At 41.6% G+C, this 19,646-nt stretch overlaps 1 protein-coding gene across 3 annotated transcripts in view; it reads right to left on the bottom strand.

Annotated features, from left to right (window-relative positions):
- Positions 1-19,646, bottom strand: part of DENND1B (DENN domain containing 1B) — a 168,586-nt gene that overhangs the window by 48,054 nt on the left and 100,886 nt on the right. For all 3 annotated transcript variants that reach the window (XM_083445296.1, XM_083445295.1, XM_083445294.1), the window contains 2 exons: positions 8,429-8,529; positions 2,773-2,818 (listed from right to left, as the gene is read on the bottom strand). In XM_083445296.1, coding sequence (XP_083301422.1) covers positions 2,773-2,818; positions 8,429-8,529 — 147 coding nt within the window. The remainder of the gene's footprint in view (positions 1-2,772; positions 2,819-8,428; positions 8,530-19,646) is intronic.

The raw sequence follows: 19,646 nt of genomic DNA, 5'->3' as shown, positions 1-19,646 counted from the left end.
AATCTTTACACAACACAAAATTAATTTATGGAATTAATCACCAGAAGATATGGCAATGTCTGCTATCTTACATGGCTTTAAAGTGGGATTAAACAAATGCATAGAGGATCAGGCTATTTATCATGGGGGTTGTATAGTTCTCTAGGATCAGCTACAGTATGCCACTGAATTCTTCTTTCTGCTTTGGTGATCACTCATAGCCGAGTAAGATTGTCTTCCATGAACACAGTTTTAATAGTGAGTCCATAAGTGACTGTGGCGGCCAATTCTGGATCCACACGTCCTTAGGTTTCTGGGCCGGAGTCTATCACGGTGAGGGTTTGCCAAGCATGCCGTCCTCTTAGCACATTTCTCCCTTTTGTCCTGAGTTCGAGTGTCTTCAAAGCCCATGACACCTTTGGTAAAGGCTGTTCTTGAGAGAGTCTTTAGTGTCAGAGACACAAGAAAGCCACAGCACTGGAAGATCTGGACAGATTTCCAAGTTATTCCCTCAGTAAAAGATCAGAAAAGATCATTCTTCTTCTTCTTTGGCGATTACTCATAGCCAAGTAAGATTGTCTTCCATGAACACAGTCTTAACAGTGAGTCCATAAGTGACTGTAGAGGCCAATTCTGGATCCACACATCCTTCCACAGGGGACATAGGTTTCTGGGCAGGAGTTGATCATGGTGAGCGTTTGCCAAATGTGCCTTCCTCTTAGCACGTTTCTCCCTTTTGTCCTGAGTTCGAGCGTCTTCAAAGCCCATGACACCTTTGGTAAAGGCTGTTCTCCAATTGGAGCGCTTGCAGGCCAGTGTTTCACAGTTGTCAGTGTTTATACTACATTTTTAAAGATTTGCCTTGAGAGAGTCTTTAAACCTCTTTTGTTGATTACCAACTTTACGCTTCCCATTTATAAGTTTGGAATAGAGTAGTTGCTTTGGGAGACGATAATCAGGGATCCACACAACATGACCAGTCCAAAGAAGTTGATGTTGAAGAATCTCCCCAGCCCCACAGGCCACCACAGTTACTAACTGAACTACAAGCAAAAAAAGCTTCACTGCTGCCATCTTGGAGCACTTTCTTTGCCTTCTGACAAATTGGGGTGAGAGGGGGCCTATCAGAAGTAGGTACATTTGGTGGGGTTATGAATCACCTGTGATGAATCTCACTCAAGTTCATGCAACTGACTGGTGCTTTCAAATTCCTTAGGAAAAAGTTCTATCATATTCCAGCTAAAACAACAAAATAAGCACCAGCCCTGCCAAGGAAGCCGTATAACAGGTGTAATTCTTCAAACTTGCCAAGACATAGATTACTTCCTAAAAGATACATATATACAACATGCTATATAATATCTGAATGAAATACCAGGAAAAAAATCACACATGTAACTTACTTGTTACCAAGCAACAAGTTGTACACACACAAACACTAGCTATCTGAAAAATCAGTATTCACTTATTATCTATATATTTTAAGAAGCAATATATAATAAATAATAGCATGTAGCAAGCAGCTGGTTCTCTTTCTTTTCCAGTTACCTCCCCTTCCATATTAGAGGCCTAGATGCTGCAAAAAAGTGCAGAGTACAGAGTGACCGTTGCAGTGATAGAAAATGCCCGTGCTGAAAAGGACCACAAAAGAAGGACAAAAACAGGCTGAGGAATATTCAGGATAGGTTCGGTGGTTCACCCGAAGAAATGTACTCCTACACTGCAGCAACTGAAAATGTGAATTCCCCCATCTAATTCCATTTCCCAGCAACACAGGATACCAAATAAAAGCACATGTCGCTGAAGGGACCCACTTTCCGTAAGTCGTTTCCAGTTCATCTCCTGCAATAATGCCAGGGTTACTTTTCAAATTTCTGCTGAAGATAGCTTCACTTTTTTCACTCTGAATACTTTTCAGGACAAAGGAGGAAGTTGTAGGAGAACAAACATGGAACATCACCACAAGAGAATAATCATGGAAGCCATCGAGATAGAGAAACACCCTCACAACATGAACAAGCGTGACGACACATCCCGCTTGCCAGACATCTGGAAATTAGCCCTCCCCACAAAATCTGACACCAGATCCAGAGGCACACAGAACGCCATCACCAATCAACCACACCAGACCCAAACCCAGACCCTCTCCACAGATAAATTACAGACACCATCCAGTAGCCAAACCAGGGTGGCACCTCCGGATGCTGCACCCCCCTGCAATCCCTACACAGATCTGGCTGGCACAGGCCACAAAACCACAGCTCGCCCCTATACACGAAGCCAAGCCAGAGCACAACCAAGTGCAGTACAGCCATCTTCTCAGAAAAACTCTTCACAAAGTTCAAGAGTTCAAGACACGAAGGCTTTAGCAACTAATCCACACCTAATGACCCACCTAAGTGGGATTCAGGAAATCACTCAAGAAATCACTCAAGATATCCCTCAAGTAATTAAGGAACAAAAGAAGAAAAGGCACACTAGCCTGGGAACCTCCTCTCTGCCCAGAACATTGGAGGCTATACACCACACCTCCTCAACAGTATTTATAGGAACTCAAACACTGAGATCCTGCTCTGTTCCAGTAACAAGAAGCCGAAAGCACCAGCCTGAAGATGACGAGTGAGACCTCGTCGAAACGTCGCCTAGACACCCCAACTTTTACACGGGAAGACACCCGAGGACACCAAAACCTGCATTCCTGTACCCGTGAAAATCTACGAAAGCATATATATATATATATATATGCGCTCATGTGCCAAATGCATAGAGAAATGAAAAGGCAGCCTGACTCACCTCCATTAAACTGAAGTGAACTCCAATCAAGTATGGCATGGGTGCACTGCAATTAAAAGAAAATGAAACAAAGTGAACTACAGTTAGAAAACCTAAAAGGCTAGCATCTCCATTCACTTTGCCGTATTTGCCTGCAAAGCTACTGTAAGATGGTAGTTTGCAACTTTCAATGGCGGTGTGACAGTGGATATTTAAGAATGGCAATCGGTCTAGAGATCTCATCTTCAATTGACAGGTCAGGATGCACAAATGGGTTGTGCCAAGATCCAAGGTGAATCACAACAGGAGCATCACCACCATGAAAATATATGGTAGAAATAAAGAAATGGGTCTCTAAATGCATGTTTGGTTTAAAAGTGGGTCTTGGGTCTTAAAAGGCTGGAGATATGTAGTCCAGAGGATACTATACACAAGCTTTCATTTATGATAGCACTCCCCCCCCCCCCCAGGTTTCAGCCCAGCATATTTAAGTTGATTTCCTAATTACTCATTTTAAAGTAAGTTATAAAAAGTATTTACATAGAACTATTTATTTTTTAAAAAAATCAGAGCATCTTACAACAATAAAACCATAGAGTTAAAAATTTAAAATCAGAGTTCAACTATTACAGAAGTAGATTTTTTTAGGTTAAGCTTGCCATAACTGCTTCATTATGTGAAGTGTCACTATAGTACAGTGGTGCCTCGCAAGACGAAATTAATTCGTTCTGCGAGTTTTTTCGTTCTACGAGTTTTTTCGTCTTGCGAAGCACCGCTGCGTATTGATGGTTTCCCATAGGAATGCATTGGCGGCTTTTAAAAAAAGGCGCAAGACGTTCCGTCTTGCGAAGCAAGCCCATAGGGAAATCAGTCTTGCAAAGCAACTCAGAAAACGGAAAACCCTTTCGTCTTGCAAGTTTTTCGTCTTGCGAGGCATTCGTTTTGCAGGGTACCACTGTATAGAGTAATCCTGCCCTCTGTGTGCAGGGGCAGAGTATGAGATACTGTACCAGGTGATGACATTGCACACCTCCATTCATACCACCAGACTAGTCTTCCCCAATCTGGTGCTCTTCTGATATTTTGGAATACAATTTCCATCAGCTTTGGGCCACATTGACTAGAGCTCATGGGTTTTCTATTTCAAAAGAACTGGAGCACACAAGGTTAGAGGAAAGCTGAACTAGGCTATTCAAAGACTCCACACATTAGCCACTCACACTGAGTGCTTCATGGTGAGGAATCGAGGGAATTAACCAAAACAATCCGTGTGTGGAGTGGCTAAAGCTGGGGTCTAGACTGACTCATTCTTGCTCCTTGCTAATTGATCAGAAAGTCATGGCATCCAACATCCAACTGGAAATTTCACTGAAAACCTCCCCACAGGGAAGGCAGGACTGTGGCCAAAGAAAATGACATAATGTGACATATGATGACACAACCATTCTCTCTGGCGATTAGATATAGCTGTCGTTATGAGTAATCTTGTCACTTCACGATCAGTTATTACAACCTCCTATATGATAAAGCTACAGGAAATTAATAGAAGTGGTATTGAATATATGCAGGAAAATTCTCTTTCACCTGTGTCACAGTGTGTATTTGAAATTATTGCATTTTAAAATAGATCAAATCCCCGCGACAATGTTATGCCTTGCTGGACTGCTACAAAGAGTTTTGGTTATACATGGTTTCTTTTCTTCAGTACTGGAAGTCTGAAGTCTCAAAATGCTGGTAGCTCTTATTGTTTCCAGAGCTCCTACATCAATTATCTCTCCTCTTGGCCACCTCCAAAGTAATTATTATGATTAGCTTTATTAACCATCCATGGGAGGTGACAGCAATATAAAATACAATATTAAAAACAGTTTAAAACAACTTGCAATCATAACCAGAGTGGGTCCTAAAAGTATATACCTTAAATGTCAAAGGCCAGGGTAAAGAGGTACATTTTTGGCATATGATGGAAGCTGTACAATGAAGGAGCCAGACACACTTTTGCAGGCAGAGCCTACTTTTCTGTAAGCTGCCCAGATTGGCTGGGGAAACCCAGCTGGGTGGGCAGGGCATAAGTAAATAAAAAATATTTATCATCCACCGCTTCAAAACAGCTGAGGGCAGAGGAACTACCAAGAAGGCCACTTATGCTAATATTAACACCCAAAAGAGTATGTAGGCAGCCTTTCAGACACTTGAGGCCTAAATCAATTAGGGCTTTAAACACTAGAGTTAGCACCTTGAATTGGGCCCAGAATCAAACTGGCAGCCAGTACAGCTGTTTTAAAACAGGGACTATGTGAGTTTTAAAGGAAACCCAGCCAGTAATCTGGTCACTGCATCAGGGATGAGCTGAGTTTTCCTAGTCATTTTCATGGGCCAGCTCCGCAATAATCCCATCTGGAAGTTACCAAGGCATGGAGTACTTTGGCCAAGTCATATCCATTCAAAAGGGGTCAGAACTGGTGAACCAGCAGGAGCTGGAGGGGGGGGGGAGCTCTCCTAGTTACCAAGGCTACCTGAGCCTCAAGTGACAAGGCTGAATCAAGTTTGGGGCCTGATCCTTCCAGGGGTGTGCAACCCCATCTAGGACACACTACCTCCCCATGTCCTGGACATGAGAACCTATGACACCTAACACCTCTGTCTTTTCAGGATTCAGCTTCAATTTACTGGCTCACATCTAGTTCATCGCCATCTCCGGACACTGGTCTAACATACTGGCCGCCTCTCTTCATTCAGATGGAGCGGTGATATAGAGATGGGTTTCACCCACATATTGATGACACTATACTCCAAACCTCCTGATGACAGCTACCAGCTTCATGAGGAGATTTCACCCCTCCCATACCCAAGAATCTCCTGAGCAGTCTGCTGATTCTGCAGAGAGGAGGAGGCGTGTTCTTATATCTACTTATTCTGCTCCAGCACCACATCAGAGAGAGAGAGAGTCGGTCAGTGAGTGAGTCAGTCAGGGAGAGAAAAAGACTGAGTGTTATCTCTGTGTAGATAAGGTCGCTGCAGAAAGCAGCTGTAAGACTCAGTGCAGTCCAGCATCTCCATTTGTATATAGTTTGTATAGTACAGTAGCTGTTAGTGAATAAAAGAAGATATTCTTCAGCGCTGTCGTCCGAGTGATTTATGCTCTGCTGTACTCTGCTGTACAATGACTGTCTTCTTGTTGGAGTGATTTGCGGTGCTCACAGCTCTGAGTTGTGAGTCCACGGCACTTGGACCTGTTCCTGTGAGGAAGGTGGTCTCTGGAAGTGCCATCCAGCTCGCCTAGCCCAGTCGGGGCTGAGGTGGATGAGTCCAGTTGGTGACACTGGCTCAAGGGCGATGCTGACAATATATATTTATATTAAATAGCATGGGAAACAAGATGGAACCCTGCAGAAACAACAGGACCACTCCCATGGTGCTGAACAATAGCCTCCCATAACTACTTTCTGGACATGATCTAGGAGGTACCACCAAAGTACAATGCTGCCAAGCCCCCACTTCTCTGAGACACCCAACAGTATCAAAAATCACCAAGAGATCAAGGAGAAAAAGCAGAGTCACACTCCCCGCCCCCTCTGTTTCCTGACAAATGTAATCAATCAGGGAAAGCAACCAGGGCAATTTCAGTACCATGGCTAGACCTGAAGACGGACTATAATGAATACAAGTAATCAATGTCTCCCAAGCATGCCTGAAGCTGTACTTCTTTAAGGGAACTCAGTACCACACTGGGTGCTTCCATTAGACTGTGGCATCCAACTCTGTCCAAATCCAAGTGCTTTTGTCCCTGAAGTACCTTGCAAAGTTGTCACAAGTGGCCTCCTAGCAAAACTCTCTTAGCCAGATGACAAAAGCCCATTCACCACTTGGAAAAGCTCTGCTGGATGACGACTTGAGAAGGCAATGGTGGCAGAAAAATAACCCTCCTCCCTCATTTGGGAAATTATTTCGCCTGACAGAAGGGGTATTTTAAAGAATGTAGTAGATTGCATTGAAACAACAAAGGCCACGGGGACCATAAAAATCTGAAGTAGAGATCAGAAAACATCAAATGACTACACATACATAGATGATTGTTGCCTTTCATCTCTAGACATCTTTATGTAAAGGGGGGGGGAGGGAATATTTGCTCTGGTTTATTTTGTTAAAAGGCAAAGTTAAAAGGCACCCAGATCTGATCAACAGAAAGAAATAAAAGGTTGTGAGCTGATGCCTATTAAATAAGATAAATACGTTTGGATCAGGATGAGGTTGCAATTTACAAACATATTTTCATACATGACTATTTGGTGTAGCTTCTGCAATGTTTTAAAAGTTCATTTTACTTATATTTAGAATCTTCATGAAAACATAAAATTAGATGTTCTAAGCTAGAGAATTCCAGCATTTTTAAGTCCAATAACCTGCCAGCAAATGGGACAAGCATTCAGACCATGTCCAGTCCAGTCAATGACATCTGGTTTCCATCTAGGATCTGATAATCCTAATATTTTGTTTACCTGCTTGCTGTGAGATGCAGCTGATGCTAGAATGGCTACCCAAAAATTATTTGCAAAATACCCACAATAGTTGCATTGCTCTACTGGCTATCCAACACAAGTCCTTCAGCATCCCTTGATAGGCTTTCTCCCTTATGAGAGAACACAACCCACTCTTTTCTGCATTTATGGATTTTCAACAGCCACTGCACATAAATAGAACAATCAAAGTGATCTGAAACCAAAGTTGGGAGCTCTCCCAATATTGTTTTTACATATATATAAAGTTCATATTGCATGCAGCTTGCCCTGCATTTTCCCAAACAGGTGCCCATTTTGATGGTATTGATTATCTGTCATAGCATAGTCTTTTGTGCTCAGATGCACGTGGCCAGCAAAATACAAGGGTCACAGAAGGGATTCAGCAGGGGAATGACTTGCAACATAGGGAATGTGTGCTGGGACCAATTTATGTCCCTCATTCATGACATGCATCGTAGGCACAGATGACCTAACACCAGGTTCACCTGAGACACAATGATACTGTATCACGAACCAGTAGGAGATGTTGGATAAAGCAGGGGAAGCTAGAATGAGCTGAACTGCAACAATATTTTCCCAGAATGTAGATAATTCTGGCAGCAAACTACCTAAAAACCACCTTAGTGCTCGCTCCTTCTTGGGTAAATATGACAGAAAGAAACAGTAGCTGAAAAAGTCGCTTATGACTTCCATACTGCTCACAAACATCAGAAATGTCAAGGATATCTTTGTAATGGCACACCTTGCAAATGTGAATAGATTACTTGGGCTGGGGGAATGCCACTTTGTGTATGCAGAAACTGCTGCATATGACATTCAGTTTTGTTGGCTTAAAAGAGATTTCATTGTTGAACGTGGTCACGTTTTAGTCAGCGAACCAATGATCAATGTTGAATTTAAATCTGGGTTTGAATCCAAGTCCTGCTGCTTTGTAACTGGGCAGCATTAGGCAATAGTAATAGTAGTGGAAATAGTAACAAGCAATCTATAGGAGTGCATTTTAGAATGCTTTATACCTTGCATAATTATCACACAATGCAATTTGATGCATGTTTAATCAGAAGGAAGTCCCACTGTGTTCAGTGCAGCTGCCTCCTAGTAAAGCATGCAATGGATTGTCGCCATAGTGGGAAATAATATGTTTTTTTCTATCTTACCAGCAGTAGTCCAGCAGATGTGGAGGGAGCACTGGGATGTATATGTGTTGCCAGTACATTGGATATAGCAATGCGGATGACCCATGAATGCAAGCAGTTAACTAAAAGTAAAAACAAAACACAGAGCTGAGAACAAAGTAACAAATTCCTGATTTAAATTTAAACACCAAGAAAAGAAATTTCCGAGGCAGAATACATTTTACCAAGAACTGAAATGTATTTTACCAAGAACTGAGATGTATCTAAAACATCTGAATGAATGTCATATGAATATAAACAATATAAAGGCAACACCACAATTAGTCACATTCTCATAAAGGCATAGAGAAACAGTTGTGTTCTCATTTCAAAATGAGCCGATTCAGATTTGCAAGCCTTCCTCAAACCAATATTTTTCTTGAGACATGAATCTACAGGAACAATACTGCCACAGAAAGTGACAAAGGCAACTAGTTCTGCTGCCCTCCCATACTCAGGTACTATTCAGACTGTGATCACAGCAGAGGATGTTTTGTTTTTAAATAATTTTTTTCCTGGGCTGCTATCATTGCCCAGGATTATTAGAAAGATAGATCCAAAAAACTCTGATGTGCACAAAAGTAGAAGACTGGCTCTTACAGGAACACATAATGCAACAAATTCCCCCCACCCCCATCCCCATGAAAATTAAAGGTGACACCTGTAATTAGACTAAACAGAAAAAGGCCCCTGAAAAACTCAACCGCTACGGGCAAATATACTGGTAATAGAAAGTAGTAAAAAAAAAAAAGACTAATGTTTTGTTTTCTCTACTTCATACAGTGGTACCTTGGTTCTCAAACTTAATACGTTCTGGAAGTCCGTTCCAAAACCAAGGCGCGCTTTCCCAGGGAAAGTAATGCAAAATGGATTAATCCGTTCCAGAATTTTAGAAACAACCCCTAAAACAGCAATTTAATATGAATTTTACTGTCTAACGAGACCATTGATCCATAAAATGAAAGTAATAAACAATGTACTGCAGTCACACAATCAATCAATCAATCAATCAATCAGCAGCTGAACTGGGTTCCACACAAGTCACAAAAACAAAAACTCTAAATAAATAGCAAAAACAGACAGACCTCAGCGTAACACTCAAAACGGAAGTGTGGCACTTAAAATGGAAGTGTAACACTCAAAACAGAGCACATTCGGCTTCTGAAAATAGTTCGCAAACTGAAACACTTACTTCCAAGTTTGCAGTGTTTGGGTTCCAAGTTGTTTGAGTACCAAGGCATTTGAGAACCAAGGTACCACTGTACTGCAGTGAGCTGAAAACAACTGTTTGGAGAGCAATCCTATCTATACCAGTTGATTTCAGGGGTTACTCTCAGGCAGCTGTGCATAGGATGACAGTCTAAATCTATTTAGGGAACTTTTGCAGCATTCCCTTGTGGCTAACTTTCCAGGAGCCACATGCCACCGCGGTGGGTGTGGCCAAACTGAAAGTGGGCGTGGATAAGTTGAAAGTGGGCGGGCCATCCCACACTCTTTCACGCCACGTCCATTTGTTCTCTTTCACATACACACACATCAGGCTTTCACTCTAACTCAAGCCCTCCCCAGGCTCTAATTTGGCTTTAGTAAAGTCTCCTAAGGAAACCAAGTATAAGTTTTTCCTGAGCCCAGTTCTGGGGGGTGACAGAGGTTAGAGTGAGAGACTAGCTGTGATGCAGGGGGAAGGGGAGTGGAGGGAACTTATTGCACAGAGAGGAAGAATGTTGGGATACTGCCAGGGAGACAAAGTCCATCATGACTCCACGTCGTCTCCGGACGTCCATTGATCTCCCGTAGACACGCAGTATCGGCAATTAGCGACACGAGCTCCAGAAATAGCTTGTCACATTCCAGAGCCGATGCACGCTCTATCAGCGGATAATGCACAGTGAAAGATGCACTCAGGAGAGCATTATTTACAAGTTTATTTAGCGTTGATCAGAACAAAGAAAACATGACTGCCTGCTTCAGTGTTCCGGCATAGAGAGAGACGAAAACAAAGACACAACAGAAACATCCTGTGAAACAGGAAATATGCAGACTCTGTGACTCACAAAGCCTGCTCCCTTTTAAGGTGGAACGGAAATATCCTAACAAAGAATTCACCCTCCCTTCCCCAGATGACACCTTGTCCAAAATTGGCGCCTGAGCCATATTTAGACCGGGAAGGGAGGAATTTCCTTCTGACAACAATGTGGAATCTTTTATTCAGTAATTTTATTTAGTATTTCTTTGCATGTATGCTTTTCCAACATGGATTATGGAACACATAGAAAGGTGATGTGTTACGGGAAATGCCTGCCTCTTTGCTTACTAAACACTACAGTCATACCTCGGGTTGAATGTGCTTCAGGATGAGCGCGTTCGAGTTGCACTCCGCGGCAACTCCAAAGTAACGGAGCACGTTACTTCCGGGTTTCGCCGCTTGCGCATGCGCAGACGCTCACAATGTCACGTGCATGCGTGGAAGCAGCGAAAAGCGATGCACGTGTGCGCAGACGTGCCGTCGCTGGTTACGTGGTTCAGAACAGATCCCGTTCGCATCTAGAGGTACCACTGTACATGCCAAACTGGGGAGGCCACCATATGCAGCTTTGGACATTAGTGTGTGCTCGTTTTAATCGGAAAGCACTTTTCCAATTTTGCCGCACCAAATCTTGCTAAGTAAAAAAAAGAAGTGACATTAAGGTGGCTCAAACCAAGAGAAAAGGAAGCATGTTCTTCATGCAAAATACTTGGCATTTCTGGGTAGGGCTGGGACAGAAGACCTCCGTCTGAAACCCTGGAGAGCAGCTGCCAGTGCTGACAATGCCAGACTAGATGGACCAGTGGTCTGACTCAATATAATGGAAAATGGAAGAGCAGCACAGGAGATCTGAATAAAAGCATAGTGTGCCAAGGGTGAGGCAATCCTAATATGCTTCGCTACAGCAACATGAGACGGGGTGGGGGGTGGCGGCACTAAAATGGCAAGAAGACAGAACAAAGCTGGCACCATTTACGGAACAACTTTCTGAATAAACGCCCAAACAGCATCTTGTTTGATGAAAGCCGGGATCATGCTTCTCTGTAATGAGGTGTTAATCTCTGCTAACAATTGTCTCAAGAGCCCAGTCTGCTGTACAATTCACAAAGGGGACAAACAATCCTTCTTCTGCATAGTATCCAGTTTGGGGCCTTCTCATATTGTTAGCACCATTTGAAATACGAGAGGGATTAACACGAATATGCCTCTTTGGACAAGCCCCTTCCGCTGTTAAAGAGAGCTAGAGTGATTTCATATGAATGAGATATATTCCTTTCCAGCAGATACGGCAAGGGCAGATACAGCAAGCTGCATATAACCCGTTGCATTGCTTTGTTATTTTTAGACTCTGCCAATCTACTATACATTTCCTGCTGCTATAACAGAAAACTGCTTAACTCATTGTATACTTCTGACCGAGGACAGCTTAGAAACCATTGTGGGACTGCAATAAAACAAGAGGCCTTCTTTTTATTTGTTAGATCTTAAATTTATGTAGGGGTCGAGCACTCTCTGTCCAAGAGGGGACCTCTTAGAAGATGCACGTCACAGGACCCATTCTGACAATATCACGTGCAACTGCACAGGTTTTAAAACATGGTTCCACTGGAGAGAGGAGCCACTTCTGTGGATTCCTTCCTTGTGGTCCAGGGATTCTGCCATCATGCCAATAGCAGCAAGGAAGAGCCTCCTACACTGCTAACGTGAGAATGGGGCTTAAATTAGGCGTCCCCAAAGTAAAGAAACCTAGACAGCATCTTAAAAAGCAGAGACATCACCTTTCCAACAAAGGTTCGTATAGTTAAAGCTATGGTTTTCCCAGTAGTGATGTATGGAAGTGAGAGCTGGGCCATAAAGAAGGCTGATCGCCGAAGAATTGATGTTTTTGAATTATGGTGCTGGAGGAGACTCTTGAGAGTCCCATGGACTGCAAGAAGATCAAACCTATCCATTCTTAAGGAAATCAGCCCTGAGTGCTCACTGGAAGGACAGATCCTGAAGCTGAGGCTCCAATACTTTGGCCACCTCATGAGAAGAGAAGACTCCCTGGAAAAGACCCTGATGTTGGGAAAGATGGAGGGCACAAGGAGAAGGGGACGACAGAGGATGAGATGGTTGGACAGTGTTCTCGAAGCTACCAGCATGAGTTTGACCAAACTGTGGGAGGCAGTGGAAGACAGGAGTGCCTGGCGTGCTCTGATCCATGGGGTCACAAAGAGTCGGACACGACTAAACGACTAAACAATAACAAAGTAAAGAATAGAATATGGAAGGGTGGTTGAGGGAGATGAGTTAAATAAAAGGGAAAGAAGAAGAACCATCTAGGCCCACAAAGGAAAATGGCTGGTGGAAATCAAGGCTAGGCTGTCCTATGGGTACTGGAAAAGGGGTGGGGCACCAGCCACCTGCTCTGCACTGCCTAGGAGTGGTCAGGGGAGCTCAAATGCTTCTGACAGCTGTTCATACCTCATGCTCTAAGGGTCTTTTGCATAGAGATCCTCAATGAACAGACTGAGCAAACCTAGGGTATTTCAGAGAAGGATGTTTGCATTTCAGAATCATTCTACCATTTGAGTTATAAATTTCTATCATTTAAAAAGGGGGGGGGGAGCAGTGGGGAAAGAAAATGCTTTAAATAATAATAATAATAATAAGCCACACACAGAAAAACAAGAGACAACTGTTTTGTGCAGCCCTGTTTGCTCTTCGCTCGGATTAATCTAACAGGATTAAATATGGAAAAGAAGAGGGGTCTGAAAGCTCCTGAGGGATATCATTAGGGCAAATTGCCAAAGAATGAAACATGAGCCAGCCAGGGGAGGCTGGAAGATGCAGTAATACCAAGGGACTTGAATGTTCGACAGTTGGAGCTTCAGTAATGTGTGAACTGCGGGTTACAGACTCTGTTCACTGACACATAGAATGTCACTATTGACCACCGAACTGCCCAAGCTTGACAGCTATACTACAGGCAGCCAAAGATGTCATAATTCCACTGTTAAGCTGTCCATTTCTGATTAAATTTTGCTTCCTACTTCTAAGCCAAACAGCTGCAATGTTACAGAGTTGTGTTTCTTCCCCCATTGTTACTTAAGATAAGTGCCATTTTAATTACTGTTTTCTTGCTAGAGATAATTTAATGTTTCAGCAAATGAATAGCTTGCCTCCCTCCCTAATGTTTATTCCACTGGCTGCATTTCCAATTACCTTCCTAAATAATTTCTGAAATCCTCATGATGCTCTATCATCATTAAGAAAGGCTTTTTTTTCAGGTAATCTTTACAAAGAAACAAATTGGGAATTTAAATATTAAAACTTTCACTAACTATAATCCAAAGAACCAAGCATGTGGCATAAGTCTTCACACCCAATATTTCTGGACTGTTTCCATAAGGAAGCTAACACTTATCAATATGTATTTCTGAGTTCAGCTTCTATTTCCCTTCCTGGCCTTCTCCTGGACATTTTCTGCTTCAGTACTCAACTACTCTCTAACTCTGTTCAGTATTCCGGCTTGCTTAAAAGTGTTTCAGCCTTTTTTAAATTTCTTGCAGCTATTCAGCTCCAGCTCCTTGACTTCTCAACTCTGTAACTTCACAACTTTTCTTTCCTTCAACTAACAACATTCTCCAACTCAATTTTTCTCTCAATACTATATTTCTACCAGTCCATCACCATGCAGCTCCCATTGAAGAATTTGTAGCACTGCATTGTGAGCCTGGATTTGCATGGATTCAGGGTGGGGTAGAGGAGCATAAGAGAACACAGGTTGCAGAACAGCAATAGCTGTAACATGGGAGCAGAAAGGGAAGGACATTGAGATAGCAAAATCTGGTGTTTAAAAATAATGGGAGAGGGTTTTTTTACTGGAAGATTTTATTAGCTTTTTCATAATACAATAAATAAAAGAAACTAATCCAAATAAAGAAAATAAAGAAGAGAAGACTCCCTGGAAAAGACCCTGATGTTGGGAAAGATGGAGGGCACAAGGAGAAGTGGACGACAGAGGACGAGATGGTTGGATAGTGTCTTTGAAGCTACAAACATGAGTCTGACCAAACTGCGGGAGGCAGTGGAAGACAGAAGTGCCTGGCGTGCTCTGGTCCATGGGGTCACGAAGAGTCGGACACGACAAAACGACTAAACAACAACAACAATCCAAATAAAAACACGAAAGAAAAAGAGAAAAGGACTCAACAGACTGCGAAGAGAGGAAGACTAAAGGGTTGTTGTCTTCAAAAAAGTTTTTTAAAAGCAGAAATAGTGGAGAAGTGTACAACAGAGAAGCCAACACAAAAAGCTAACACAACCAAGCCTTCCTCAATTCCCTTAACGCTGTACTCAAAACTTACTTTAAACCACCTCTTTTTCACTCTCAATGTTTCCCCCGCTCACTCTACTCAAACCTCTGTTGTTTAACGCTGCCACTTTTTTCCTCTCAATGTTACTCCATATCTCCTTTATTCAAATCTCTCCCATTCTTCAGTTGCATCATGTGTGAGAAATAAACATACCCCCAAATATTGTATCATGTGTTGTCTTCTACATGAAGTTTCAGATTCAATACAGTAAATTAAAGCAGGTGTTTTATTAACAAGCAAACACGTATGTATGTACAACATCCATCACATAATCCTCTATAACTGACCAAGCTGTCAGGTTTGCTCTTAAGATTTGATTCATCTTAAAGATCTAGTTGACAGATCCTCTGAAGAAGAGGGTTGCAGAATAGAAGAGAGGAGGAGACATGGAAATGGGGATGGTCTGTGTGCAAGGGGTAGCTGGGAAAAGAAGCAATAAAAAAGAGGGTTAATGTGAAAATGGAGGAGTCCAAAGGAGTGGTTGCCAAAAGGAGGCAGTAGAAAATATGGGAATGGGGGTGAATATGATTAAGCCAATGTAATAAGAACATTTCAGGAAATGTTGATGGGGTTCTGCACCAAATGCAAATGATAAGAATATATGATGGAATTGTGATAGCATTAAGGATTATTGGAATGATGTTCTGGATATTAATAGAAGCAAATTATCATTCAGAACAACACTAAAACTACTTCAGTTTCTCTTAACTACGTTGACCATGTTGCTCAAATAACAATGGTTAATCTAGCAGCAGCAGCAAGAACTGAAGTGACCAGGAGGTGGGGAAATGCTGGAAAACCAAGTACAGTCGATTAGTTCGGATGTTTTATTATTTCTTATTATTATTTGACGTGCTTTGTTTATGGATAAAGGTTACACAGTTAATAAGATATCAAAAAAGAACAGACAAGTAATAGTAAAACTTACTATGAAAACTGCAACTATTTATCAATTTTTGGAATGTAGTTTGAAACATCCGTTAGGTGGACTGTTTATTGCTAGATTATATTTAAAAGGAGTCATGCTGGCCTAATTTTTTTAAAACATTATCTATATTAATTTTTTCATTTTCCATTTTCCAGAGGATTAGCTGTGTTAGTCTGTTACAGGAAAAACAACTAAGTCTTGCAGAAGCTTAAACACTTTCATAGAATCCTAGAATTGTAGAGGTAGAGGGGACCCTGAGGGTCATCTAGTCCAACCCCCTGCAATGCAGGAATCTCAACTCGCCACCCCCCCCAATCCAATTTGAAACCACATCACACCCTGCTTAGCTTTGCAAATATCCTAGCAGTTTTATTGCTGCACAACTAGAAGGTTTGCTTTTGAATAAATTTGACATTTATTCAAGACATTTTTATGCCACCCAAAAGTTCTTTGGACGCACTAAAATAAATGAAATAAAAAACAAGTGAAAGAAAAAGTAAAACATAAGGAGGAAGAGAGGGGGACATCCTATGCCCTTTTAAAATGTGCTTTTTGTGTGTGTGTGGTGGGGGGCTATGGGGTCGTTCTTTCTATTTTTATCATGTATTTTGTGGTTTTATACCTTGATTTTATTCTGTGAACCACCCTGAGACCCCCGGGGTATAGGGTGGTATATAAATTCAATAAAAAGAAGAAGAAACCAACGTAAACAAAAATACAATTTGCTGCTGCTCCCAAATTAAAAACAGAAGCCTAGGTTATTTTAGGTATTTAATAGGAATGTGTTCAGCTGGCATTGGGTAGAGTGGAGGCAACAAAGATGGTGTCAGGCAAGCCACCCTGGGAATTCTGTTACATAAGGTGGCTATAGGTCTACTGAAAAGGCTCTCTTTCTGGGGATTGCTGATCTCACTTTATTCTGCAGGGGTACTTGGAGCACAGACTCTCATAGAAGATCTTAAGTTTGGGTAGTCAGCACTTTGAATTGGGCCCAGAAACAGACTGGGAGCCAATGCTGCTGACAAATATTGTCAAAATTGCCTAGCCACTAATAGAATATTATGTTTAAAGCAAAGATGAAAAGAAACAAAGATGTTAAGACGACTAAGTAAATTTTATGAGATTTTGTTTTGGAAATCTGTTACAATGGTATATTCAGTCAAGGGAATTTGAGGAAGTCTCTTAACAATGTTATTAAGATTGGATTAAGTACACTTATGATGTATGTTTGTTAGTTTAAAATTTTGGAAAATTAATAAAAAAAATTGAAAATTTTGCCTAGTCACAGAGAATTAACCAATTTATTGCTCTTGGGTATCCGCCATAAGAGTAGGAAACACACTCCATTGTGTAGGAGGTTGGCAGCATTGGAGAGAGTCCGGATTCCCAAAGGTCAGTGTGCATTTAGCAGGAGAGATGGTAAAACTCATCTATAGCAAAGCTGTGGATTTGCTGCAACATGGCAAATAGAGGAACAAAGCCATCAGGAGAATCATGAAACCAGGCTGTGTGCTGTAGTGGCTTACAGGCGTACATAAAGAACACCCTTCCTTCAACAGATTATTCTGAAGTTTCTTCAAGCCTTTAGCAGAGTGTATGATGCTACATTTTTTTATGACTTGAAACTCAGGTTTAGACTATCCAAGCATCCATGCTCAGCTCCCTGGTCCATACAGGTATAGGTTCTATGTACTGGTGGCAAAAATAAGTGATTTGTACTATGCTACATATAATACAATATATATGCACATACTCTGACATATGCAAAATATAAATGTATAGTTCCTAGAAGAACTAGGGCAGAAGCAATGTGGTTTGAATGTATGGTGTGTACATGACTTAAGAGTCACCCTAAAGGCTAACTATTTTTTGTGACTATTGTGACCTATCACAAGAACCTACTGTGTCAGATGCAAGTTTTTAGAAATCTGATTCCAGCTACTATTTTGTTTAAAGAATGATTAATGTTCAAGATTCAAGAACTGATAAAAACTTCACATTGCTCCGATTATTATTTTTTATATTTCTACAGCTGCTTTAGACATGTGAGATTTTGAGATCTATCCTGCAAAACAAATACACTCTCAAAGGTATCATCAGATTTTTGAAAACATTTCAGTGCTCAGTGTAATACATCCTGCACATCATCTTCATTCCTAATATAAAATATTTAAGTTTGTGTGTGTGTGGACAAAAAAATAACAACCACTTTATTCTCTTTAAAGAACCAGGCACACACACACTGAATGAGTTTAACAGAGTTGAAAATAGACCATTTCCTTGGCAAAAGCAATTGTTTTGAAACTTTCTGGAACTGAGATCTACAATGTTGGTTGGGGGGGCAACCCTAAGAACAAGCATGCCTGGAAATGACTGCCTGCTAGATATCAAATGGGGCGGGAGGGGGGGAATGGTACTGAGAAAAACAGACCTTTGGGAACCAATCTTATCGCAAAGCACAAGGGCTGCCGCTGGTGATATTATTATAGTTGTCTAAAGCATTTGATGTCATTGTTCAGTGCATTCTGCAACGCTGTCAGGTTTTGACTGGGAATGTTTTCGTCTGATTCCACCGTTACCTGACAAGACATTATACTGCAGTCTAATGCTAGAGATATGTGTGGTTTGATGTTGCACTCACAGTGGGTTACCACCAAAGCAGTTTCACCGAGCTGCAACCCTAAAGGGACACCTGAGGAGGAAGAGAATTCTCATTTCTGGGAGAGATGAAGCAGCGCATAGAAAGATGATATGTAGGGAGCCAACATGATGGGTTGGTGAATGTGGGACCTGATCTTCCCATGAGATTTTAGTTTGGAGGTGCAGATGAGAAGGAATAGAATTTCACAGTGTTTGAGAAACACCAATTTGAGATCCAAGTAATATAACAATACTTTAGGTTGGGAGTACGTACAAGAATGTTTAGGTGAAATGGTCCTGATTTCAAAATACTGAAGAAATACTGATTCTAATACCAGTTAACATTTACTGCAACATGTTTACGTATTCATTAGTTGTACAGTCACCAAGCATTTATCTAGATGGCTCTAGCAAATTCATGGATTAAAAAGGTAGCCTAAAGTTTTAATTCTTAATGTGACTACCAAACACTATTGCCTCCAGTCCTATTGCTTCCAGCTTCAATGGTGATACTGCTAATGTGTTTGTTCATATGAAGCAAGCTTTTGCAAATCACATTGCTACTTGGGTTTTATCCAATGGTTTTATCCAAGACTACTTAGTCTTCAAGTTCTCTTCAAATTCACACAATTCAAGTGAGCAATCTTAAAACAGTGTATCATTCAAGAACATCTCTCTATAGTCCTCAGCAGTTCCAAACAATCTAAATTATTATGCTCAAGTACTCTCAGCAATTTTGTACAATCATATAGAACAGGTGTGAGGACTCCCTTGCCCACTCTTAGTCTGCCAGAGTGCTCGAATTTGGCCCTGGAGGCCGTTTTTTAAAAACCACGCCCACCTGCCAATCAACTGATGTCGCTCAGATGGAGGTGATGCCATTTGATGGGTGAGGGTTGATTCTGCTGGGAACTGGCGCATGCAGTCAAACTGAGCATGATTTAACCACACTCATTAGCCAGAGGTCCATGGAAAAGCACAAGGCTATTTGAAAGCACTTCTGCAAGCAGCTGGGTACTGATCTTTAAACCTCTAAAAACTGGAGATTTAAACAGCAATGCATAACTGTTTGCATAAGGGCTTTTGAACAACCCCGCACTGCACTTTGAAGTGCCTCCAGTGGGAATTTTAAAGCACGACATCAGCTGATGTCGCTAGGATATTGAAAGGTGGGCAAGCTCTCCAGGGGTGGAGAGAGAAGGGTTCAGCCCACAAGCTAGAAAAGGTTCCCCACCCCAATACAGA

This window comes from Podarcis tiliguerta (genome assembly GCF_965153285.1).
Source record: "Podarcis tiliguerta genome assembly, chromosome: 6".
NCBI lineage: Eukaryota > Metazoa > Chordata > Lepidosauria > Squamata > Lacertidae > Podarcis > Podarcis tiliguerta.
This window is presented reverse-complemented; position numbering and strand designations above follow the sequence as displayed.